The sequence below is a fragment of the Muscardinus avellanarius genome (assembly GCF_963383645.1).
Source record: "Muscardinus avellanarius genome assembly, chromosome: 12".
NCBI classification, from domain to species: domain Eukaryota; kingdom Metazoa; phylum Chordata; class Mammalia; order Rodentia; family Gliridae; genus Muscardinus; species Muscardinus avellanarius.
In genome coordinates, this window is record NC_137798.1 from 69900016 (window position 1) to 69926622 (window position 26607).

Sequence of the window (26607 nt, forward strand, 5' to 3'; positions counted from 1 at the left end):
CCAGCAGTCCTGTGGCTGGGGAAACAGGCTGGAGGGCACCACTCCGGGGCAGAGGGGCCAGGGGCTGAACTGCTCTCAGGGCCAGGCAGGGGAGTAGCGGCTACTGATTTTCAACAGGGTCACTGAATGAGAGGACAACAGCGGCAGAGCCCAGGCACCTGTGTGCCCAGGGCCTCCGGAAGGAGGGGTTTGTGGAATGCCCCCATGCAGGACCCTCAGCACCAGCAGGCTTTTGAAGAGTTCGCTGGGCCCTCGGGTTTGCCCTCTTCCTCCTCCAGCTCTGCCAAGGCCAACTCATTGCTGGCCCGTATCCGGAGACCATCCAGCTCCTTCCTGTGAGCCTGCAGCACCAGCTCCGTCAGCCGCGTGAAAGACTGGGGACCAGGGGCACGGGTTAGTCAGCGTCCCCTCCTCCTCCTGGCCACCCTGCAACCCGAGGGGCCAGTCCCGGCTCCTCCCTTCATCTTCCCACTTCGCTGGACTCCGCCCCAGCCTGGCAGCTGGTCCTGGCGCTCTCACCTCTTTAATATTGAGGTTGGTGCAGGCACTTGTTTCATAGAAGTCCATGCCGTACTCCTTAGCCAGCTGCAAAATAAGGACATTTCTGAAAGAGAGTCAGTAAGGGAAGGGAGGCACCCACCCCAGCACACGCCGGCCACCGCACTTGCAGCCATGCTGTGTTGTGACATTCTCAGAGATCACTTCTCAGAATGAGACTGAGTGACTTCTAAGACAGAAGCTGGCAGAGAATGAGGAAGGTGCTCTAGAATTACACCTATTCCTCCAGGCCCCCCAACACACACATCATACACCAGGTTACAAAGACACCAAAATGCAGTGGCAGCGTGGCCTGTCACCGAGCACCGTGGGCCCTGGAGCACAACAGCCCCGGGCCGGTCACTAGTGCTGGCACGACCTCCGACAAGTTACTTCTGCTCTCTAAGGCCTGGCCTCCTCTTCTGTTGAAGGGGCATGGTGGTGTGTTTTCCAAGTTATGGATTGATTAAATGGTGTCAAGCACTTACTCAGCACAGTGCCACACATTGGTGCTCAATAAATACTATTATCCTCACAGAGTTGCCTTGACTTTCACATCTTTCAGTGGCTCTGTTTATTTTTTATACCCAAAAAATCAATTCCATTTTAAGGGCTAATGGAATGCTATTGACTGAAGAGGGAGGAACTCTTGAGGCCCTCAGAGTGGGTGGATACCTCTTGTCTCAGAATCTCAATCTTGCCGTTCTCTGGGAGGCCGGCCTTGCATGCTTGGGAATTCTGCACCTCTCCTGCCCTCTCTTCCCACAGCTTCCCTGACGGTGGGCCCTTCAATCCCTCACTTCCCTCCCTACCTCTTCCCAGGCATCAGGAGGACAGGGAGCAGGGTGAGTAGGGGTGTGGATGGCAGATCTGTTTAACTGCAAAGCCACAGTTGCGTGCAGATGCTGTTAGAGACGACATCAGCAACTCAGAGTCCTTCCTTGTCACTAACACAGGGACAGTCTCCTAAGCAAAGTGTAATCCTGCTGAGAGGGACCTGTACAATGAGAGTTATTGCCCCAGAGGCCTCTGTTTCTAGATGGATCATGAAGGACAGAACAAACTCTCAAGGATGGCAGCTCCCCGTGCCTGAGGGTGCGGTGGGACCCGTGAGGGACCCGTGAGGGACAGGGCGATGGTGAGTGCGCTCCTGGGTCCGCGTTCTCGGGACTGGGCCTGGAATGCCGTAGAAGACCCCACTTACCTGCTGCCCTTGCTCTCTCCCCACCTGCCGCTTCTGCTCTTCATCAGCCTTATTCCCTATGAGGATCTTCTGGACGCCTTCTGGTGCATACTAGGGACAAAGCATAGGTAAAACTGCTACTGAGAGCTGACCTTCCCTTCCAGCTCCCATACCAGTCTATGCTGGCCTCCAAATCACCACCAGGTTTAACAGCCCAAGGGACTGTGGTCTGACTAGAGGCAGATACCAGGCTCCCCTGAGTACAGGAGTTACCCCTTGTCTGTCATTTTGCTTTCCACAATTTCAGTTGCCTGTGGTTAACCACAGTCTAGAGATTAAATGGACATTTCCAGAAATAAGTAATTCATAAATTTTAAGTCTTTTATTACAGTATAATTGGTCTATTATTAGTTATTCTTAATACCTTATTGTGCCTAATTTATAAATTAAAATTTATTATAGATATGTACGTATAGGAAAAAAAAAACCATGGTATATAAAGAGTTTGGCACTGGACAATTTCAGGCATCCGCTGAGGGTCTTGAAATGTATCCCTTGCAGATAAAGAGGGGCTTCCATACCATGGCTGACCCCAGAGTGTCACAAGGACAGCTGAGGGTAGAAGACACTCTGGCTAATACTGATGCCCCCTGGAAAGACTGGATTTAAGTCCAGCCCTCATTCCACAGAGAAGGAACGGGGACTCGGTTCAAATGGCTTCCCAAGGCACCTCAGCTGAGTGCAGAGCCAGGCCTAGAAGCCCAGTCTTGCGATTCCAGCTAGTCCTGATTTCAGGAAGGAAGCTGCTCACAGGCAGACATGGCACTAACTCACTCCCCAGAGGGACACAGCCACGGAGGCTAACAAAACAGAGAGCACGAGGGCATGGCAGTTGCGGCCTCGTCTGCATGACTACTCACCCAGCAGTCTTCATCCAGGGCTGTGGGAGGCAAGGTTTCCTGGCAGCACTGACTCTCCAGCCCTGGAAGCTTCGGCCCTTCCCATCTGGCCCTTGCTTGGCCTTCCCCCGAGGTGCCCTGTCCCCACCCCTGTCAGTGAGGTGGTGTCTCCTACCTCGTCCACATCACTGACCCACTTCATGATGTGCCGGTAAGAGCGCTCACTGCTAATGTCGTAGACTAAAAATATTCCCTAAGAGAGAAAAAAGAGAGATGGGAAGGGAGGGAGGGAGGCGCACACAGAAAGAGTGCGTCATTGTGGGGCCAGAAGGGCGGTCCTTACATGTTGGAGCCACTCTCCCTTCTGCTTAATGTAATGAGGACCCCTCAGTATCCAGAAACTGTCCTTCTTTCTTGGGCCCCCACCCACCACTGCCACTGCCTGGAACCATCACAGAATTCTAGGGTAGGAAGCAACCACCACATGCTTTGTTTTTTTTTCTTTTTCTGTAGTACTGGGGATTGAACCCAGGGGCATTTTACCTCTGAGCTACACCCCTAGCCCAATTTTTTATTTTAAAACAGGGTCTCACTAAGTTTTAGAGGGTCTCACAGTTGCTGAGGCTGGCCATGAACCTGTGGTCTTCCTGTCTCAGCCTCCCAAGTCCAGGATTACCAGCATGCACCGCCATGCCTGGCCAACCACATGCTTTGATCTGGGTCTTTAGGGTGGGGGGTGGAAGTTGAAGGGTAGGGGACCAGCCTCCAGTAAGTGCCCTGTCAATAACTAAAGGATGAAGGATCAGCAACAACTGAAAGGCTCCTTAAGGCTCCCTCCCCAGGAGGCCATCTGAGGGTATTTCAGGGGTCCATGACAGACATCTCAAACATCTAGAAGCTGGGATACGGGGGGCAGCTTCCTACCTCTAAACCCTAACAGTTGTGACTCACCTGGGCCCGTCGATAGTACTGCTTTGTGATGGTCTGGTATCTCTCCTGCCCCGCTGTGTCCCTGCAGTAGAAAGCCAGTGCCTCAGAGGAGCAGAGACCATGAGAGCAGATGGAGAAGGGGGAGCTGAGACTGGGAGACCCTGTGCCCTTGCAGGTAAAACTGGGGAGCCACAGGGTAAAATTCAGTGGTTCTTTTATCCCCAAAGTAGTCCAAACACATCTGCTTCTGCAGTGAGCGCCATGGTCCTCCCTGCTGGCACTGATAGGGCCTATAAGGCCTGGGTCCCTCTTGGCAACTCTATCTGTACCAAGATCCACAGAAATAATAGCCCAGGACATCTCTAAAATTTGGCAATTGTGGCCAGACTTGGTTGGACAGGAGGATGATGCTACACCCCCAGTGCCCATGGGACCTCTGAAGGTAATACCCACATCAATCTAGGATTGGGAGATAGGTCCAAACATTGGCAAATGCAGCACTTCCCAGACCTTAGGCCAGAGCGCCACAGCGGCCCCTTGTGGCTACTGGGGAAACTACCATATGGTACAGAGGAGTTTTCAACAGGATCCTACCCTAAACCATGGGGTGATGTTTTCTCTCTTTCCTCTTCTTTTCTTTCCTTTCTTTCTCTTACTTACTTACTTTTGCGGTACTGAGGGTTGAACACAGGGGCATTCTACTTCCAAGTTCAATCCCAGCTATTGTTTTTATTCTTTATTTTGTAACAGGGTCTCAATAAGTTGTGGAGGGCCTCATCAAGTAGCTGGGGCTGGCTGTGAACCTGCGATCTTCCTGTCTCAGCCTCCCAAGCACTGGGATTACAAGCATGCGCCACCAAGCCCGGCTCTGGGGTGACTTTTTTCCCCCTCCCGTCTAAACTATAGTGTGACAGAATCCCAGGATCAAGCCTAATTCTAAAACAAATTCCCAAGGTTAGTTTACCAATTCCTTCTAATCCCTGTACTTTGATGACCTCTAATCATCAGTCCCACAAAGTTTCTTATGTGATTAGAGATTAAGGCTAACATGTGCAGGAGATATGCTTTTTTTTTTTTTTTTTTTTTTTTTTTTTTACTTTTCTCCTTCATAGACGTGGCTAGTTACCCCAAAGGAGCAGCCCAGAGTTCTTTTCTTCTATACTTGCCTCCCCTCCCAACTCACCAAATCTGTATCCGCACTTTGATGCCATCGACCTCTATGGTCTTCATCTTAAAGTCAACACCTGGGGATAGCAAGCAAGCAAAAGGATTAGGAAGGGCACCTGCTGAGGACCAGGACAGCCCATGGCACTCAGATGGGATAATGCGGCAGAGACGACCTGAGGTAAGGGCCTTCTTTAACCATAAAGGGGCCCCAAGGAAGTGTCTGGAGCTTTGAATGGGGCTTCCTTTCCTCCCTGGCTGGAAGCAAGAGAGGGCTGAGTGAAGTAGGGAGGCAGAGTGAAGATAGGGGAATCATGTCTCATTCTGGTGACATATGAAGCTTTCGTTCCTTTCCCCCTGTGGTACAGGGGCATTCTACCTCTGGGCTACACTGCTGGCCCTATTTTATTCTTTTATTTTGAAACAAGGTCTCACTAAGTTGTAGAGGGCCTCACTAAGTTGCTGAGACTGGCTGCAAACTGGAGATCCTTCTGTCTCCCAAACACTAAGATTACAAGCATGCGCCACCATGCCCGGAAGAAGCTTTCATTCTTACACTTCTAGGGCATTTGGTATTTATTCGTCTGGAATAGCAATCCACCTCATTTGCCTAGTTGTTTCTTTTTCTCTCTCCTTCTGTCTCTGCCTTATTAATAATTAGAAGGGGTGTAGCACTGTCGAGATCAGACCCTGGAGACTGGGGGGGGGGTATTGGGGATGGAACCGAGGGGCATTCCATGTATGAGCCACCCCAACCCCTTTTTTATTATTATTTTTTAGTTTGAAACAGGGTCTAAGTTGCAGAGGGCCTTGCTAATTTTCTGAAGCTGACCTTGAACCTGTCATTCTCCTGTCTCAGCCTCCATGTATTACAGGCATGAACCATCATGCCCAGCTGCCCCTGGGGTCCCCAGGAGGGAGACTGCTGCAACCCCACGGTTGTGTACCAAGCCCTCGGCCCCTCGCAAAGGTCTACCAGAGAGAGGCCCTGGTGCGTGCTGCCAAATGACCCACTCACTACAGGAAGGACTGTCATTGACTAGCAGGAGTGCAAGCGTCAAAGTCAGGCCTGAGTTTAAATTCAGATTGGCCACTAAAGGGCACCTTGATTCTCCAGGTCTCCCATTTCCTCAATAGTAAAGAGTGAGGATGTTACAGGTTATCTGAGAGAGCCATTGAGAAGACCACCTGAGATTCAGTGCCTGCCTGTACAATCCGAGGCAGCTCTGACAAGCCAGTCCAGTGCCTGGTACGTAGCAGAGGCACATGAGTGACTAGCCAGTGACCAGCTGGAGAGGTGGTGGCACGGGTGCCCTGGGGAAGGCCCAGGAAGCCAGAGCTCTCAGGCCCTTCCACCCAGAGGCCTGAGGGGCTGAGCTGCCACAGGGCAGGGGAAACACAAGGGATTTGGAAATCCAGCCTGAATGGGAAGAAACGTATCTGGGGAGATTTGCAGCAAAAGTCAGAGCCACCAGCAGCACACAGGCTTGACCGTGAGTAGACAGCAGCAGGAGATGGGTGTCACTGGACCCTCCCCTGCCCTCACTCTACGCTGGACTCGAGAGTGGGGAAATTAACCTGAAACTCCCGTGTTCCCAGGCGGCAGGTCAGGAGTGGGCGTGGTGAACAGTTCTGGGTGGGGAGCACAAGAAAGGCGGGGCTTCGCACTGCCCGCTGCCAGGCAATAGAGCCCATCCCAGAAGGCCCAGCACCACTGCTATTCCTCTTCTGCTTCAGTGCTACGCCAAATGGGAAGCCTGTCCCCCTGTCCATCCCATCCCCAGTTCCCCACAAAGAGAGTAAATTCAGTCTCTTCCCTTCTCACTTGATTTGAAGGGAGAAAATGATTCAGAATGGACAACCTGAACTAAATCAAGCTGGTCAGATGTGAATCATTTTTCGCCTGCCCAGGCTGATTCATGTCTATTGAGCTGTACTTTTCCAAATAGGCAGTGTCTTGCGGCCAGTCTTGCCTGTGTACAGAGAAAGAACGATGAAGAGGAGGAGGAGTGGAAGGAGAAGAGGACCACCTGGCCTCATGGGAGGCAAGGATGTGCTTACTAAATCCCTGGAAAAACACCCATCAGGAACTTGCTTCTCCCTAGTACCTGCACAAAAGAGAATCAAGAAATCCTTATCGGAAGATGGCGACCGAGAAAAGCGGGGCTTAAGAGTCCCGCTAACAACCAATCTCCATTACCACAAAAAGAGCACCTTTCATAGCCAGAAAACACCATCACCAGAAAAACAAAAAAACCACCAGGCTCCAGAGAGAAAGCGGACTGAGAACAGAGCTCAGGGCCACAGAGGAGACACACGCGCCCGAGGACGCGGCAGCAGCGCCATACTGCCGGCGGCAGCGGCGAACTCAGCGGACGGCTACAGCTAGCCGAGGTGAGCCGATGCGGAACAGCCAGGCGGGATCTTTCGGCGCAGACAGCATTTAAAGCTCCCAGTCGCTGAGCTCAGCACATGCTGCAGGGATTCAGAGTGGAAATCAAAACCAGAGAAGAAAAAATACGCCAGCCTCATGGCCGAGGGCGTGGCAGAGGCGCCATATTGCCACCGGCGGCGGCAGCAGCAGTGAATTCACCAAGTCCAGTACAGCTATATCTACGTACTCAAGAACAGTGAGTCAAATTGCGGGCCACAGAGGAGAAATCCCAGTATTGTGCCTCCTGGGACTTGACCCAGTGAGGGAGTGGTGGTGGCAGAGATATCACACCATAGGAGAGCGTGCAACCTGGCACCCCCCATAGTTTAAAGCAGCCTCTATCGACTCCCTGGGTCGGAGACTCTGTGATACAACCCAGTAAAGGAGTAGTGGGGTCTGAGATAATACAGACTCGAGATCCAGAGCACCTTAAGTGAAGCCATAGTGACCCAAGGGAAGAACCCAGAGAAGGCACAAACCTCCGAAATCATGGGAAAGAGGAATAACACTGGAGTAATGAATGTGCACAACCCCACAACATCAGAACCTGATAAAACAGAAAATCAGAGATTTCTAGAAGATCAAATCAGGAAAATAACTGTAGAAATAATAGAGGTGCTTCGAAAAGAACTCAGAGAGAGCCAAAAAGAGATAAAGGATGCAATTAATGAAGTAAAGGCCTCAATTCAAAGCACAAACAACCGATTAGACCACATGGAGAACAGAATTTCGCTCTTAGAAGATGAGCAATCCAAAAATGAATGCATAGTTTCTAATCTAGAAAAAGATATCCAACAGCAGGAATCTGACATTGAAGAAATATGGGCCCATCTTAAGAGAGCTAACCTAAGAATAATTGGAATAGAGGAGGGAAAAGAAAGTGATACCAAAGGGATCAACAATCTCTTCAAGGAAGTAATAGCAGAAAATTTTCCAAATATAGACCAAGAGGTTGATACACAGATCCAGGAAACTTATAGAACTCCCTTTAGACAGGATCGGAGAAGAGGATCCCCACGCCATATAATTGTCAAAATGACCAATGTGGAAGCCAAGCAGAGAATCTTAAAGGCAACAAAAACAAAGGGCCAACTGACATTCAGAGGCAAATCAATTAGAATCACTCCAGATTTCCCAAACCAAGTCATGAGAGCCAGAAGGGCTTGGAGTAACATATTCCAAACTCTGAAAGAAAACAACTTCCAGCCAAAAATTTCCTATCCAGCAAAACTTTCTATCAAATTAGATGGAGAAATAAGAAGCTTCCATGACAAACAGAAACTGAAGGAATTTATGTCTTCAAAACCAGTGCTAGAGAAAATACTCAAAGAGATTAACTACAAAGAAGAAATAGGTAACACTCATCAGAACCAGAGAAACAAGAGTTTCCATTCAACAGACAACTAAGATTGGTTATCTGTGGAGATTCATTATTTATGTTAGTCTTTTACCTATCTCTAAATTGTATTGTTTGCCTTTATTGTTGTTAATTTTTAGGATTTCTAGTTGGAATATTAATATACCTTCAAATATAGCATTTGGAAATATTTTATCCAATTCTATTAGTAACTTTTAACTCTGTTTACATTGTCTTTGGATATACAATATTTTCTTTTATTTTTTAGGGAGTTTGTATATTCTTCTGTTGCCTGTGCCATTGAAATCATATCCAAGAAATCACTGCCAATTTCAATGTTGTGAGGTTTTATGACCCAGATTTTCTCCTAAAAGTTTATAGTCTTAAGATTTATATTTAGGTCTTTTATCTATTTTGAGTTAATACTTGTATGTGGGATTAGGTAAGGGTCCAATTTTATTCTTTTCCATGTAATTATTATTTTTCAACAATATTTAGTTAAAAGATTATTATTTCCACCACCAAATGTTCGTGGAAACCTTGTCAAAAATAACTTGACAATATAGGGAAGAAGTTAGCTCTAGGCTTGTATTTAACTCCAATGGTCTATATATCTGCCTTTAGAACAGTACTACACTGTTTCAATTATTGTAGCTTTATATGGTTTGAAATCAGAAAATATATATCTGCTAGCTTTGTTCTTTTTCAAGATCGTTTTGGGTATCTAGAATTCATATTCCATATTAGGATAGATTTTTTTTCTGAAAAATAAATATATAAATATATTAAAAAAAGAAATCCTTATCGTTTAATGGTATAGTGCCTTTTCCCAAGAAGAACCAGAAATTTAAATAATAATAATAATAATTAATAATAATAATAATAATAATAAAACCAGGCTAAGATAGGAGGACTGCAGGCTTGAGGCCAACTTCAGCAGCTTAGCAAGACCCTGTTTCAAAAATAAAAGTGCTGGGATATAGCTTGGAGGTAAAATACCCTTGGGTTCGATTCTCAGTACCAAAAGATAAAAATAAAAAAATCAACCTAGCTCATCCTCTTAAGAGCCTGGAAAAGAGCCATGCCTTACGCAAAGTGGTCACAAGAGCATTGGGGGGTAGATAGTTTTATTTCCTTTATTCCACGAACATCTATGGGAACTTACTGTGTGCCCTGCACAGTGCTTGTCATAGACAGAGCAGCAAAAGGACACGTGGTCCCTGCCTTTCCAGAGGTGACGAGAAAGGAAATGAAAGCCCTGAGAGGTCATGAGTAGTCTAGAGTTGGCAGGGTGCACAGCAGACACGGGGACAGGTCTGCTGGATGCCAGAGCCCGCTCTGCCTCGCACTGCTTTGTTGGGGGAGCTTGTTGGAGAGCAACATGTTGACTAGGAATGAAAGCCTCCGCTACGCTTCACTGCCTGTCCAGAAGAGCTCCGCTGGGAGAGGATCTTCCAATATTAAGGGGACTTTTTCCCTGTGGGAGAAGAGGGCAGGGAGGGCAAGATGAAAGCAGCTGTTAAAAGAGGCAGAAGGGACAAGCAGATGTGGAACGACCCTGGACGTGAGCCCCGGGCTTCATTCCTTCCCTTGTCCTCCCTCTTCTTGGCGGTGTGTCCAGGAGCCAAGGCTGGAAAGTTCTGGGGCTCAGTGTACATGTTTTTGCAACCTAAGCCTATTTTTTTTTTTTTTTTTTGGTGGTACTGGGTTCCTGGAAGCCCTTCTACCTCCGGGCTACACTCCCAGACCTATTTTTACATTTTTATTTGGAAACAGGGTCTCCTAAGCCAGCATGCGCGGCTGGCTTCGAACCTGCGCTTATCATCCTGTCTCTGCCTCCCAAGCGCGGGGATTACAAGCGTGCGCCACCATGCCCGGCTCAACCTAAGGCTATTGACCACCCATTGAAGGTGTGTGTGTGTGTGTGTGTGTGTGTGTGTGTGTGTGTGTGTGTGTGTGAACATGCCCAGAGTTTCCTCTGCCTTTTCTTTGTTCCTTCTATTCTGTCCCCCGCACCCTGGACCTCTCACTGGTCCACCCTCCCTCAGCGCCCGGTGCCTATCTCTGGGTCTCTCCTGCATGGCTGTTGGTTTTCTTCCACTGCTGCTGTGCAGGACAAAGTCAAAAGAGTGGTCTGAGTCCCCCCAGACACACACACACACACACACACACACACACACACACACACATACGCACACACATCCTCACTCGTGGCCAATTGTTTATTCGATGTGTGTTCACCTATCACATCCCCACACGCCAAGTGCCTGCCTGCCCCAGGCTGCCAACAGAGTGCCTCTCCACTGCTTTATGGCACAGCCTTCCCTCCGAGGCCACCTCATCTCTTCAGTCTCTCCTCCATCATCTCCTTGCCTTCCTCAGGGAAGAGGTCTCTGTCCTTTCAAGTCTCATCTCACAGCCCCTCTGGGTGCACACTCTAACTGTTCCTCTGTGGCGTCTTCCTAAACCATGGGAAAAAAGAGATGTTCTCCTCCTACCTCCACCCCAGCATCTGCTCATTCTGGCTCCTCTAAGGCAGCAAACCACCTGGGGTTGTGTTAAAATGTAGGTTTGGGCCCTGCCAGTGTGAGGTAAGACCTAAGAAGCTGCACTGAGCTTCCAGGTGAGGCGGGGGCTGCTGGTCCCTGGACCACTCCGCGGATCACACCTGTGAGAGGGAAGCTCTCACAGAAGGGAGAAGCTGCCCCCAGATCTGCAGTATCAGCATCAGCATCATCCGGGCCTTGTTAGAAAGGCGAATGCCTGGGCCCCATCCCAGACCTACAGGATCGGCCTCTCTGCAGGTTGTTGCAACAAGTTCTCCAGGCTGAAGATTGATGGTGACATTTTGGCGAAAGCTTTGCGCTTGCAGTGTCAAGCAGGGCAGCATGAGCGATCTCCTTTCTCAAAGCATGCTTTGTAGATCCTTCACTTTAGAATCACCCCAGAAGAGGTATTTTTTATTTTATTTTATTTTGCAGGCCTGTGGATGGAACCCAGGGGCATTCGACCCCCAAACTACACCCTCTGCCCTATTTTTTATTCTTTATTTTGAAACCAGGTCTCACTGAGTTGCAGAGGGCCTAAGTAGCTGAGGCTGTCTGCGAACCGTGATCCTTCAGTCTCAGCCTCCTGAATGCTGGGATTACAAGCGTGCGCCACCACGCCCGGCTAGAAGAAGTATTTTTTAAGTGCAGCTATCTTGACTTGCCTATACCTACTGAATCATAATTTGAGTGAGGTTCTGTATTTTTAACAGCACTGTGTATAAGTGGAGGAAAGGGTAGATAGAAGAAAGTCTTGAGAGCCAGAATGTAGTACAAGAGATATGGGTTGGCAATGAAGCCAGAAGTCTGGATCCTGGTCAGAACACTCTCTGTGATCCTGGTCAGAACACTGCTCTGTGGCAGAAGGCCGGGGCAAGTCTTCTCTCAGCTTCAGTGTTCTTATCTGTAGAATAAGAATACCCCAGGCTTCCTGTGGGAGATAATTAAACAATGTAAAGCACCTGACTCGCTGTGGTCCTACCTTCCCCGCTGAATAAAGGCTCACTGGGGAGCAGTGAGGACCGCAAAACGCTGACAGAAGGGATCACACTGTCTAATCCCTCTGGAGTTCCTCCCTGTCCTGCTACCCTTGCTAAGCAAGGGAGGGACTAATGGCATCCATCTCATCAGGAAGCTTCCCAGAGATGCAGATTCCCAGGGCTTCTGGACACTGCCAAATTTCACACACTGAACCTCTCTCTAACCTGTCTGTGGGCAGAGCCACACCCAAGGCCCCTAATACTATTTGGCTAATTATTATTATTATTATCATTATTATTATCATTATCATTGTTATTATGGTACTGGAGATTGAACCCAGGAGCATTCTACCTCCAAGATATACCCCTAGCCCTTTTCATTTTTTAAATTTTGTTTGGAAAATTTAAGTTGCTGAGAGACCCGCCATGTTGCTGAAGCTGTCCTCAAACCTGTGATCCTCCTATCTCAGCCTCCTAAATACTGGGATTATAGGCGTGTACCACCACCATGCCTGGCTACTATTTGTGTTTGTATGCGCACCTCTAGCTGCAGAGTGAAGTAGGGAAGAGTGGGGACTGTTAACAGGAGACACAGGAAGGCCAACTTGCTTACATCCACACATCCAATATCTGAGCCAGGCCTGGGAAACTGGTCTCTTAAGAAAACCTGCCCAGGTGCTCCTCACTGGACCAGGAGTTTCCAACATGCTGAGGCGTCCCACCACACCCCACACCTCTTCTACTATTGTGAGGCGTCTAGAAGGGAGGCCGTGGCTCACATGGAGCAAGCCCACTGACACGGTCTGAATATGTGTACCCCCAAAGCTCTTTTTTTTTTTTTTGCAGTACTGGGAATGGAACCCAGGGCCATGCTACCTTCAAGCTATACCCCCAGCCCTATTTTTTATTATTTTAAAACAGGGTCTCACTGAGTTGCAGAGGGCCTCACTAAGTATTAGCTGAGGCTGTCCTTGAACCGCTGACCCTCCTGTCTCAGCCTCCCAAATGCTGGGATTACAAGCATGCGCCACCACGCCCGGCTCCAAAACTCATATGTTGAAACAATCCCTAGGCTAGTGAGGTTGGGAGGCAGGTCCATTAGAGGCCTGTGATGGCAATCAGAGCCCTCAGGCCTGGAATTAGAGGCTGTCTAATAAAAGAGGCCTGAGGGGTTTGTTATCCTATGGTGCATCAGCCATGAGAGGACACAGTTAGAAGGTGCCATCTTTGTAGCAGAGAGCGAGCCCTTACCAGCTGCTGAATCTGCTAACACCTTCATTTCAGACTTCCCGGCCTCCTTGTTTACAATTGACCAGTCTAGAGCACTTCATTATAGCAGCCCTAACTGACCAAGATACCACCACCACCACCTATTTTCAGGAACTCTTTGTTCCTTGAGATCACTCATGACTCAGGTAAGCACAGATTCGTCACCCTGCCAGCACCACCTGTGTTCCTACGAGAGCGAGTGCAGAAGTGTGAGGAGACAGGCAAACCACCGCTTCCCAGCGCCAGATCTGAGAGCCGGGAGGAGGACGCTGGGAAGATGCGCCCTCTCCCCATCGAGGGCCCCAAGCCTGGCGAGCAGCTCCTCGTTCATGCCTCATTCTGCAAGTCCATTACGGGGGAATCAGCTCCTGGCCAGGCCATCGCCCACAAGGTGACCTGGCCGACGAGGGTGAGGAGGTGCAGCTAAGCCAGGAGAGGAGTGTGAGCCTGTGGACCCAGCTGCTCGGGAGGCTGAGGCAAGAAGAGCACTTGAGGCCAGGAGTCTGAAAGCCAGCTGGGGCCACAGAGTGAGACCCTAAAAAAATAATAATAGAAGCTGGCTCCTTCCCCTCCAGATGGGGCAGAGGGGCCTGGCCGGGTCATAAGAAGGAAGCGTGAGGCAAACAGATGAGCAGGGATTCTCAGAGGTGACACGCATGCTGGCCACAGCTGGGGCTGCGGCACTGGAGCCCAGCACTTCAGTCGGTCTAGACTGGATCCCAAGTTCAGCTCCGGGTATTCTCACAGCACATGCCCTTTTCCTAGTGATACCTGAGAGTCCCTGAGGACGCCTAAAGGTTCCCAGCCTGCGACCGCGCCTTGCTGCCCAGTGGCCCCCAGGCTGGTGGCCATAGCACTTCAACTATGGTGCTCTGGGGGAGACCTAGAAAGCAACATTCCCTGCTCCTTCCTGCTCCTTGTCCCAGTGAGTCAGAAAGTACCTAACGATCAGAGAATGTATTTTGTGTTTGACCAAGTTTTTTTTCTTTTTCTTTCTTTTTTTTTTTTTTTTTTTTTTTTTTTGCGGGTCTGGGGATGGAACCCAGGGGCATTCTACCTCCGAGCTACACCCCCTGCCCTATTTTTTATTCTTTATTTTGAAACTGGGTCTCACTGAGTTGCAGAGGACCTCACTAAGTAGCTGAGGCTGTCCGCGAACCGCGACCCTCGGGTCTCAGCCTCCCGAATGCTGGGATTACAAGCATGGACCACCACGCCCGGCTTGACCAAGTTTTGCTTGTTTGCTTTGTTTTCGAAATCTCTGCTTCTGAGCTAAGTGTTATTAGGCATGCCTGTAATCCCAGTACCTGGGAGGCTGATAAAGGAGGTTTGCAGGTTCAAAGCCAGCCTCAGGAACTAGGCAAGGCTGTTAATAACTTAACGAGATGCTGTTTTAAAATAAAAAATTAAAAAGGGCTGGGGGTGTAGCCAGTACTACAGTGTCCTCAGTACTCTTCCCATCCCCCCAAACTTCTGCCTCTATATATCACAGCACCATGCATAAGGTAGAGATTCTATGAGTAGAATTCTTGTGTCCCAAAGACAAAGAAGGCTCAAATGCAGAACATATTTCCTGCCATTTAAACAACTCATAGACATTGGCAAGAAAAAGCCCTCGGATGGGAGGCAGTGTCAGGTCCTGACAGCTCCTCTGACGGCGCTGCCCTCACCACATGGGGGTGGCCTGAAGCAGCATGCCTCTTGCTCTTCCTGTGGTGTCTGGGGTGCAATGGCCTCTACCCCTCCAGCAGCTTAGCGACTCTCAGGCCACACCCGGGGGCCTGGAGCACAGTGACAGCTCTACCATCAGAGAACTGAAAGGACAGGTAAGACCCTCCTCTATTGCTGGGACAGGACATGGCTGGAGCAGGGCCCTTGTGCAGGGGATGAGAGGCCTTATGAGAGAGGCCTGCAGGGCATGTTATCCTTTTTGCCCTCCACCATGGGAGAACCAGCTAGAAGATGCCATCTTTGTAGCAGAAAGTGAGCCCTTACCAGACACCAACTCTAACGCCTTGATCTCAGACTTCACAGCCTCCCGAATTGTGAGGACGGACAGCCCGGCACTCACTTGGCTCTTAACATACCTTACGGCTGGACGTGGTGGCCCAATCTGTAATCCCAGTCCACAGGAGGCTGAGACAGGTGGATCACAGGTCCACAGGCAGCCTCAGCATGTGAGTGAAGCCCTCCGCAACTTAGTGAAACTCTCTTTCAAAATAAAAGAACAAAATAGGTTTCGGGGTGTAGCTCAGAGGTAGAATGCCCCAGGGTGCCCATCCCCAGCACCAAAAATAATAAAAATAAACAAGAGATATCTTGCCCTAGGTGGGTAATCAGGGAAGAGCCCGCTGCCTCCCTCGTTAGCAGTGGAGGTGCTGGGAAGACTGTGTGAAGAAGACAACAGGGGAGGTCAAGCAAAAGGACACCCCTTCCCAGCTGTGGGCCTCCAAAGAGGGCTCAGGAAAGCGTGCCCGAGTGCAGCTGCAGTGCAGCAGCCTGGCCATCACGCACGCACACAAAGGAGATTCTCATCCTGCTTTTCCTTCCACCCGTGCCGTCTGGGGCGTGCCAGGAACCTCTCGTCCTCAGCTTTCTCACCTGCTAGCAGGTGGCAATCCTGATGTCAGAGCATTTTTGTGAGGGTTATGAGATAAGCTACAAAACCTGAAACAGGATCTGGGACACGGAGCTTTATGAAATGTTAGCTGAAGACCCTGCCAATCTCTCCCCTCGGGGAGGAGATAAGATTGGACAGACCAAGGCACAGTCAGGGGTGGCAAGAGCTCTACCTCTAGGAGGTAGGAAGGGCTTCTCTGGGGAGAGGAAGGGGAATCAGCAGATTGGCCAAGAGCCGGCACCTAGGCAGGGTGTGGTGGTGCACACTTGTAGTCTCAGCACTCGAGAGGCTGAGACAGGAGGATGGCAGTTCACGGACAGCCTCAGCTACTTAGTGAGGCCCTTTGCAACTCAGTGAGACCCTGTTTCAAAAATAAAAGGACTATCTACCTCAGCCAGTTAGTGGGGCCCTTTGCAACTCAGTGAGGGGTGGGAGTGTAGCTCAGAGGTCAAATGCCCCTGGGTTCAATCCCCAGAACCACAAAAAAAAAAAAAAAAAAAAAAAAAAGCCAGCACCAAGGGGAAGAGTGCAACCACAAGAACAAGACAAAATGCCACCACTAGGGCCCCCAGACAGCCCCAGAGTCTGGCTATAGCCTAAATCCCAGCAAAGCTAGGGTGTGCCTATTGGCAAGTGAGCACCTATCTCTTCCAGTCAGCACCACATGGGTTAATGTCTGGTGCCCGCTTTCCTGCCCGCCAAGTGCCACATGCTTCAGTGGAAACGGGGCCGCCTCTGGGTGCCAAGTGTTATCACCGCCATCAACCACGGCCCAAAGGACCAGCAGCATGACTTGAGCCTTTCGGTAGCAATGAGACTCCACAACAAGGAACAACTTAATACACCTGAAACCCAAGGCAGACACCCAATCTGCAGGGCCACACGGGCTCCAGTTACCAATGCCAGTCCCAGGAATGTCCCCGCCCTCCCCCTGCAGGATACCAGCCTATGCTGGACACGTGGAGTTGTCATGGGGTTGTGGCAGGAGGTCACCCCATGCATAACACCCCTGAGCAAGTCCAAAGCACGCCGAGGCAAAGGCGGACCTGGAGGGACGTGGTGGTCTGACTTTGTCGTTCCCTCACATTGACTCTCATTTCAAATCTCCCCCTCATGGCACAAATCTCTCAGGAGACCAATAATGTCATTTCCCCTAACTGGGAGGTACGGGAGGGAAGAGGGCAGAGGGAGAGCTCAGAGACAAAGCACAAGAGAGGATTCAGGACAAAGGATCCTGGCATACAACGGCCCCTCGCAGCACTGGATGAGGGGACCTGCCACTTGCTGCATCTGCTGCCTTCTGCCTGGGGACTCTCAGCCGCACTGTGAGTTAACAGGGCCACATGCTGCCTGGCTGGCTCCTCTGCAGAGCTGCACACTGTCCCTGGTGCTGCTTTGTTCTGGGAAAGAGGTACACCCAGGCTCTCAGAACAAAGGCATTAGTCAGTGCCACCCCATCTTGCTCTGGGAGTGCCGAGAAGCGGAAACACGAGGGCCCCTGGTCTTGACAGGCAGAATCCTGGCCCTCTAACTCACTCCAAGGCTGTGTTTTAACCTCAGAAGTCCTAAGATCAAAGGCTCTGATTCAGATGGCCATCCACAAGAAATTCTGGAGATTTTGGAATGATGCTCTATCCCCGCTTACTTTTTCAATACTCAAACAGATGCATAAACCCTCCACACAGAAGGAAAAAGCAACCAGGACCACTCTGGGGGCACCACCTTTGTATAAAATCTTCAAAGGTCAGTCTGTTAAAACTCAGGACCTAAGCCGGGCGTGGTGGCTCACACTTGTAATCCCAGTATCAAGGAGGCTGAGAAGGGAGGATCACCAGGTTCACAGCCAGCCTCAGCTACTTAGTGAGGCCCTTTGCAACACAGTGAGACCCTGTTTCAAAAAATTAAAAAAAAAAACACTAAAAAATAGGGCTGGGGGGTGTAGCTCAGAAGTAGAATGCCCCTGGGTTCTATCCCCAGTACTGGGGGGGAAAAAAATTCTCAGTACCTAGCACACAGGGGCTGTCTTCATGCAGAGGGATTTCCAGGTCAAACACTGACAGCATGAGGCTAGAAGGACCGTGTGGCCCCAGGGACTGAGTCCGAGAACTTCTTACTCCAAACTGGCAAGGTGGTGCATACCTGTAATCCGAGTACTTGAGAGGCTGAGATAGGAGGATTGTAGGTTCAAGGACAGCCTCTGCAACTTAGTGAGACCCTGTTTCAAAATAAAAAAAAAAAAAAGAAAATAGGGCTGGGGATATAGCTCAGAAGTAGATCACCCCTGAGTTCAATCTCTTGTACCAAAACAAAACACTCGTTCCTCCAGAGTGCCCTGGCGCATCCGACACTAGCACTGACAACCCTGATCAACAAGTGGCACTGATCTTGGTCTAATAACCCAACCCTTCATCTCTGCATGTGCCAGAGAACCCACTAACACAGGATCACGGAACCATGTTCTCCATCCCTGCTATGCATGAGCTTCTCCTATGACAAGTGTCCAAGGAGAAGAGCTAGAAGCCTGGAAAGGATTCCCCCCTTGCAGAAGTCTCCCCCATCCGCTCAGATATATCTCAATATAGTGTATAGGGAAGGCGGGAGGGAGCTGGGGAAAGTCCACTGAGTGCAGGTGCTGCGTGCATGTGTGCCACCATCACCATGAACTACATTATAATGTGAGACTATACTACTATAATGTACCAATAGCAGTATTGAAACAGATGTGGTGACAATGCATTTTTTTTTTTTTTTTGGCGGTATAGGGGATGGAACCCAGGGACATTCTACCTCTGAGCTACACCCCCAGCCCTATTTTTTTATTCTTAATTTTGAAACAGGGTCTCACTGAGTTGCAAAGGGCCTCATACATACCTGAGGCTGTCTGCGAACCGTGATCCTCCTGTCTTTGCCTCCCAAATGCTGAGATGACAAGCAAGTGCCACCACACCCACCCTCTGTATCTATATTTTGATCCAGCACCCCTAAGGGGAGGTATCACTCACTTTGGTAACCTGAGGTAGAATGAGAAGAATGTGAAACTACGTTAGGTAGAAAAGACCTTTTAGTTTCTTTCTTTCTTTCTTTCCTTCTTTCCTTCTTTTTGGTGGTCTTGGGATGGAACCCAGGGGCATTCTACCTCCGAGCTACACACCCAACCCTATTTTTTATTCTTTGATCTCACGGGGACCTCGCACATGCATGTGGGTATATGCCCACACATACCTTTTCTCATGGACAACATGAAGGACAAACAAAGAAACATCTTCAACACCAGCATGGCCAATTTTGGAACTCCTGGGCCCGTGTCCTGATGAGCTCTCTGGGTGCAGAACAGAGCCCATGGGTAAAGCCGGTGGCTTTAAAGGAAATGGTGCTTCTCTCCCCACTGCCTGGTGCAGACCCCTGTGTGGCCAGTGACAGAGCAGCGTGCTCCAGCGACCCCTGTCCCACTCCTCCTTGTCATACCCGTGGGCCTGGGCCTCGCCTCTCTGGGCCTGCTGCTGCCTGCTCAGTGGGCATCCTGAGGCAGCCAAGACTGGCCAGGCTACCTCAGCCTCCTCCTCCTGGGCCTGCGACTCAGCCAAAGGTCCAGAGAGGAAGAGACCGGCTTGGAGCCTCGGGAGCAAACACTTTGCAGATGATCTGCCCTCACAAGGAGTCAGCAAAGCCGACTCCCAGCAGGGACCTACCTGGACCAAGCTGGGGTCATGGTGTGTCTGTGACTAGCTGGCCCCAGCGAGGCTGCAGAGCAGCACAGCAACGTTTCCCACAGAACCTTCTTCCAGGGACAGGCTGTGTGCTGCCCCTGCCCCTGATCCCCTCAGGAATCCTACTTAATCCTCAAGGTCCCCTTCCTCTCTGACGCTGCAGCCTCCGCAGGAGGGGCTTCTCACTCCTCTAATCCCAATCATTTTGAAGTCCCTTCTGCTGGAATGTTCTGTGTGTTTGGAAGCCTGATTCCCAGCTACACTGTGAGCTCCCTGAGGACAAAGTAGCATCTTGCTTATTTCATATTCTCATTGTCTGGCAGAAGATAGATCATTAAATAGTATCAAAAAAAAAAGCTAAATACATGAAAGAAAAAAGTGAATGGCTGAGTGTATATAAATGAGTGAATGAATGAATGGAGCCAGTATCTGTCAGGCAAAAAGAGCAGTGGGGAAGAAATATTATATTTTATTTTGTGTGTGTGGTACTGGGGATTGAACGCAGAGTCATTATGCCTCCAAATTATTACCCCAGCCCTATTTTTATTTCTTATTTGGAAATAGGGTCTCCCTATGTCACTAAGGCTAGCTTCAAACCTGTGATCCTCTTGTCTCAGCCTCCCAGTACTGGGGTTACATGCATGTGCCACCATGCCTGGCTGGGGAGGAAATTTTAATCAGGGAAAAGCAATCAGGGAATGATCCACATTTCAAAGCCCTGACCCCACAGTTCTCAATAAATCTGTATCAAAATGATAATCTGAGGGCAACACTCAGAGCCCATCCTTAGGACCCCCGGCCCCCATAAGGCTCCTCAATCACAGGCCCTCACTCCCCCAGGAGAAAGGAAGAAGAGCTGTCACATGGGGTGGGGGAGGCAACAGCCTGCTCCCTGTGGCTCCCTGCCCAAGGGACTCCTGGGATGAAGGACATGCCGGAGACCACACTGGAGGGACTGGAGGAGAGGAGCTGGTTCAAGTTTGGGTCACCTGCATGCAAGATGGGAGTCACGAGTTCATGAAACAGGCTGCACGATTAGCCCTTTCCTTCTCAGTGAGAGGAATTAAATGTCCAAGAAGCCCTGTGACCCCCTTGACAAAGCTCACTGACCAGGCAGAAGAGCCAAGGAGAGGTCAGAGGCCTGTGCACAAAAAAACTGGCAGTTTTACAGGGAAACAGACGCAAATATTAGATTACAGAAGGAGGCATTCTGGGAAGAGCTGGCGGTCAGGGTGCAGGTAATAGCTAAATATCGACTTTCATGTTCTAAAGCTCATCACCAACCTGTCTGGGGAAGGGGGAGGAGGAGGACGGAAGGAACAGAAGCCAGGAGTGCAGGGAGGCAGGAGGGAAGAGGGTGCTCCAAGCCGTGGGCGAGTCTGCAAATCTGTGAACGTGGCACAGATGCACAGATCAGCCGGAACCTTCCGTGGGTTTCAGATACGTTCGTTCCCAGGGATCACGTCCTTGGGGAAGGGGTGGGAGGCCTGGACTGTGTCTGTGTCAGAAGGAGGGATGAAGGAACAGAAGACAGAGATAAGTGACACCTAGCCGGGACCCAGCCTTGCAGCGGAGCCACCCCCATGCTCCCGGCCACCCCACTCCTCTCCGCCTCCTCACCAACTCACTCTTCCTTCTCAGACACCGGCAGAGCCAGGGCCAGGGCCAGGGGGTTTGGGAACAGATAATGAAATGAAGCACGGAGCCTGCTCACATACTCCCCTGGAATGCAGGACAGCCCCGTGATTTCTGTGGTGTTTACCACTGTACCGCCTGCTCCTAGCATTTGCCCAGCACATAGTAGGCATCTCATAAGTGCCTGAATGACTGAAGCCATGGGCAGTGGGCAGGATGACCTCACAGCACGTGACTGACAGTGCATTCACCTCTACAACATTCTTATGTCCTAGGAATAACAATAATCATATAACTACCATTTTATAGAGTGCTTTGCATCCATTGGCATCTATAACCTTCCCAACAACCATTAAGAAGGATTCTATCACTGTCTCCAATTTGAAGTTGCAGAACTAAGAACAAAGATGTTAAATAAGTGCTTGAAGATCCCAGATCCAGCAGGGACCCGGAGAACCTGCGTGTCCGACTGGGCCTTTGCCGTTCCACTCATCGATTCTCACTTCCTTTCTAGAGCCCGGGGAACAGGGCAGAAGGAGACAGGTCTCAGGCTGCCTGAGAGCTGCTAAGACCTGCCAATGCAGCAGGCCCAGACCCAGCCCTGACCTTCCCACACCACACTGCATTTGTACCCAGCTCTTCTGTCTAGAAGCCTGCAGAGCCAGGACCCAAGCACTTCCCCAATATCTGCTAGGTTACTCACTTCCAGGCTCAGATCCAGCCCCTGGTGCTTCCCCCATCTTGTACCTCCCCTCAGTCATCACAAGCCAGTTCCAACAGAACTCCCTGAGAAAGCTGAAACTGCAGCGGTAAACCCAGCCCAAGAAAGCAGCCTCCAGCCAGGTGGTCCAACCAGTCTAACCGGAAACATCGCGGGCCACAGCCTCCTGCTTACCCAGAAGGAGCACTTTTTGAAAGATTCAGAAACCACAGAAGGTTACAAAGGGAAGATCAGGGATGGGAGGGAGAAAACCAACCCTCAGGCAGTTTTATTGACATTAGTGGTTTACATCCACTCCTGGCCACCTCAGGAAAGGTCATCAAAGGTCTCATGAATGGAGATGTCCACCTAGGACAGCTTCTCCCTGCCTGGGCAAACAGCACAGGTCCCGTGAGACCCTTTCACCAATGGGTGTGAGTCACATCCACATCCAGACAGAAGCCAGAGCAGGTGCCTATGTGGAGGGTGGTGCTGCTGCCACCAGATGGGAGCGGGCGGGGACAGGATGAGAGGCTCCTGCCAGCCCTCATACCAGGACAGACCCTGACTGCTCCCCTGCTTCAGGTCTTAGCCCCATCTTCCAAACCCTTTTCTACCACTGCTAGGCTCAGGTCTCACCTTCCCAGCCAGGCCCTTGCTATTCTCTGCCAATTAGGCCCGATATTCACTCATTAATAACTGAGCCTGTGTTTAATGTTGCCTGGCCCTGTACTCAAGCCTAGGAAAACCAAGAGGGAAAAGATTTGGTCTGACCCTCTAAGCACTTATAATTTGGGAAACAGAGAAATAAACATAGGAATGTTCTCACTCCTAAAAATTCCCTTCTGCAGCAGCCAGACTGCCCAAGTCCGTGGACACCCACTCACTTCACACCTCTGTTATCTCTGCTCACGGGCTCCATCTGCTCCCTTCCCTGCAGAAACCCACTGCCAGGCAGCCCACACTGCAAGGCCCGGCTCCAGTCTTCCCTGCCTTGGAATCCACAGGGGCCTCTTTCTTCTAACTTCTGATGGCCAAGGCACTCGCTGGGCCCATCGCCCGCCATTCGCTGGCTGCCCCGTGGCACATCTTACATGGATAGCGGCTGTGAGATCTTCATTCAAAATAACAGTAATGATTGTAATCGATGCCTTACATTTGAAGTATTTTGCCAAGTGCTTTCGGCAATATCTCTTCTTTGCCTATGTCTCACTTCCTCAACTTGGCTACAGGCTTCTGTGGGTAGGAAAAGGTGGACTGTGCTATGTCCCTAAAAGGCTTGGCATGGTTGGTGCATTGTAGGAATGCTCGATTACTTTGCCAAGTGAGGTATCGTGTCAAGAAATAACTGTAGGCAAAGAACATTAAGGCTCTGACTGCCCCCCTCTGTACCAAGCCCCCTCTAGGAGCATAGCTGCATGGGAAGGGAAGGCCCATGGCACAGATCCTGCTGCAGGGCCACTGTCGACCTACTGGCCAGAAAGATGAAAGGATGAGAGAGTGGCCATCAGTGCCTCGGACTACCAAGGAGGCCTCTTCGCTGCCCCTGGCAGGCCCTCTATGGAATGATACAGGCTCTGAGAGTAAACGGAGGACACAGTAAACCACAAAGAGCCAGCCTAGGTGGTATGTCCATGAGCCAAGAATCTGAACTTTGTCTTGGCAGTAAGTGACAAATTATCTTGTTTTCTACACACACACACACACACACACACACACACGCCCCCAGGAAAGATTAGATCAGTGCCCAGCATAGTGAGTGATGCGTTTGGACACAGCTTGAGAGCAGTGACCGTGTGTAGTATTCATCTTGGCACCTCTGCAGCTCCCAGACTGACCTACAGGGCACACACACTTTTTGGTGAAAAGATAAATTAATGACTATGACCCAGTGGCCGCCATTTCCTTGGCTCCTGGATTTGACTTTTAACTGCTCCTTTCTTTCTTCAGAAATCTTCTGAATTGCCTAAAGAAAAAGCTTTTCTTAATCATCCAACTTTTCCCCTTCAGGTTTATATGGTTCATGCTGAAAAACAGCCAAGATGAAGGAGCATGGCGAGCCGTTAGGAAGCTTTAAATAAGAGAGCATCTAAGAAGCCCAGGGGGCAGACTGTGAGAGCCGGTGTGAAGGAGAGCACGCCTTCTTTCTCTTCCAAGGGATCCAAACTCAAAGGAGTCCTCTGCATCCTGTGGGGAGGGGACTCAGCCATGAGAAGCAGAGAAAGGACTTTGAGGACAAGTTTTAGGCCAATGTACCAAGGGCCTTTTGGGGGGAGAGGGTGCTATGGAGGAACCCCACCCATTTTACTTACACTTCTGCCCCAAATGGGTTTCTGAGGACGGCCTCATGGCCCGTGTAGTATATAACTATTAGCTGAAAGAAGGCATCTAAGAAGGAGATTACAAGGTAGAGACAAAAGCATTGGTGGTTAGGGGTGTGGGCCAAAGGATGATTCCCTTTAAGTAAAGCACAACTTCAGAATGGCCACCCTGGCCCTTTTAAGAGTTCCCTCCTTTATCTGCTAAGCGGGAAGACTATTTCGTAGGGGAGGCCCAGGAGCTTCTGAAAGGGAGGGGATGAGTGAAGCCCTCCATGGAAAAAGTCCAGGTCACCCCTAGGACTTGGAACATGGCCAGGACTCCAGGGTGCAAATGACTACTCTTGAGACAAAAATCCAGGGCCCCAGGGAGCCCACAGCCCTGCAGATCACTCAGCTGCTCCTGGCACCAGGCCCGTGCCAAGAATAACCGCTGCAAGTCTCCCTAAGTGGTAGGTAGCCTGCTGCCCTTTGTCCCCAAGCCTGCACCCTGTCTTCATCCCCCATTTGGTTCCTCAGCCACTCCCTGGCTCACTCCCATGCCTTCCCAGCTCCGGCCTCTTCCCTCAGGTCTCCAGCCCTCGTGGCCAAGGCTTGGTGTCTGCATCCCTCTTTCTGAAATATTTCTCATCAGTGACCCAGCCCTAGTTCCTGGATCTCATAGGAGCTGGCCTTAGGGCTCCCTGGGAAATGTGTTCTGTCCCCTTGCCCTAAGTCCCTTGAAGTTAGTGAAGCAAAGAGAGAAAAAGCCCCTAAAAGCTCAATGCTAATAACAACAGTAATAACAACCAGCATCCAGCAGCTTCCCTGTGCATCTGACTTTATGGTAAGTGCTTTAGGAACATCATCTCATTTAATCCCAATCATGCTTTGGGTGGAGGGGAGTCTCACTATTATATCCATTCAACAGATGAGAAACTAAAGCTCAGAAGCTTAGGTAATAATCAAGGTCACGAGGCTCCAGGGTGAGGTCTCCAGGTATGGCCACCCACCCTGGGGCCTCTTCACCACCAGGTCTCTTCCTAGCCCATCTGTCTGCTCTCTCTTCTCTCTTGGCAAGAAGTGTGCCTTGAGGGGGAGGGGAAGGGAGGCTAGGAACCCTCCAGAGGAGCCAGGAGAGCTGGAGCCCTCCCTGAGGCTTCCAGGAGAACAGTCCAACCGCTGACCAGCCAGCCAGCAGGTGTTTCCTTCCAGGGCTCTGGGCTTTCAAGGGCTGAAAAACCAGGAATCTGTTAGCTGTGGGTGGAATTCCCGCAATTCAGATCTCCCAGAGGAGGGGGACCTTCAGGGCCCATGAGACTCCTCAGAGGGGAGCCCGCAGACCACTCTGGGAACAGGGGACCGCACAGTGCAGCTCAGGGTGCCACCAGGCCCTTTAATCACAGGCTCCTGGCACGGCCTGATCAGAGGCACAGTCTAAGGTGGGTCCCTCCCGCCCGCCGAGCCCCCTGGTCTGGAGTTCTCTTGACCTTCCTCGACCCACCCGCCAGCCTCCTTCAGAACCACTGCTCCAGCCAGGCGGCTCCTCCCTTCCCCGGGCACTGGGGCTCCTCACTTTACCTAAGCTCTCCTCCAGGTGTCTCACCTTGTGGTTTACCTTCACAACTGCGCCCTGGAAACTCAACCCCGCGCCCCCTCCCCTCTGCCTCCCCTCCCACCGGGCTGCACACCGGCTCACCCCTGCGCTGAGGCGCCCGGGCGGCCCCTTCCCCTCCCCCCTCCACCTGGGGCGGGGGGCGATCTTGGCCGGCGATGCTGGCGGCCCCTGCTGGGGCACGCTGGCCTAGCCCGCCCGCGTCCTCGGCTGGGAGGGAGGATTCTCCAGGAGAGGCCGGAGCCCCCAGCCCTCGTCGTCCTCACCTGCGGGAGCCCAGGCGCGGGTCCCCGGGCCGATGCCCTCGCCCGGCCGGGTGGGGGGGGGGGGGGAGCGTCCCGGGCTGGGGCTGGGGCTGGGGCGAGAGGAAGGGGCGCGGGCGGAGGGTGGCCCGGGCACCGCCCCTTACCGATGGTGGAGATGTGCGAGGAGTGGAACTCGTTGTCGGTGAAGCGGCACAGCAGGCAGGTCTTGCCCACCCCGGAGTCCCCGATCAGCAGCAGCCGGAACAGCACGTCGTACTGCTTCGCCATGGCTGGCGGCCGGGCCCGGACTGCGGGCGGCGGCGGGCTCAGCCCCGCTCGGCCGCTGCCATCGCGGCCCGCGCCCGCCGGGGACGCGGCGCGGAGGGAGCCGGGCTGGCCGCGGGCTGGCGGGCTGAGCGCGGAGCGCGGCGGCGGGAGCGCGGGGAGGGCGGAGCAGCGGCCCCCGCCCGCCCCTGCCCGCTCCCCTTC

At 51.2% G+C, this 26607-nt stretch overlaps 1 protein-coding gene across 1 annotated transcript; it reads right to left on the reverse strand.

The window, feature by feature from the left end:
- Positions 1–215: 215 nt before the first annotated feature.
- Positions 216–26406, reverse strand: RAB15 (RAB15, member RAS oncogene family; the record flags this gene model as incomplete). The annotated part of the gene is made up of 7 exons (XM_080707526.1): positions 216–374; positions 520–585; positions 1742–1831; positions 2795–2872; positions 3571–3631; positions 4733–4793; positions 26283–26406. The coding sequence occupies 7 exons, from the start codon at positions 26404–26406 to the stop codon at positions 216–218; spliced, it is 639 nt and encodes a 212-aa protein (XP_080563652.1).
- Between the last annotated feature and the right edge of the window lie 201 nt (positions 26407–26607).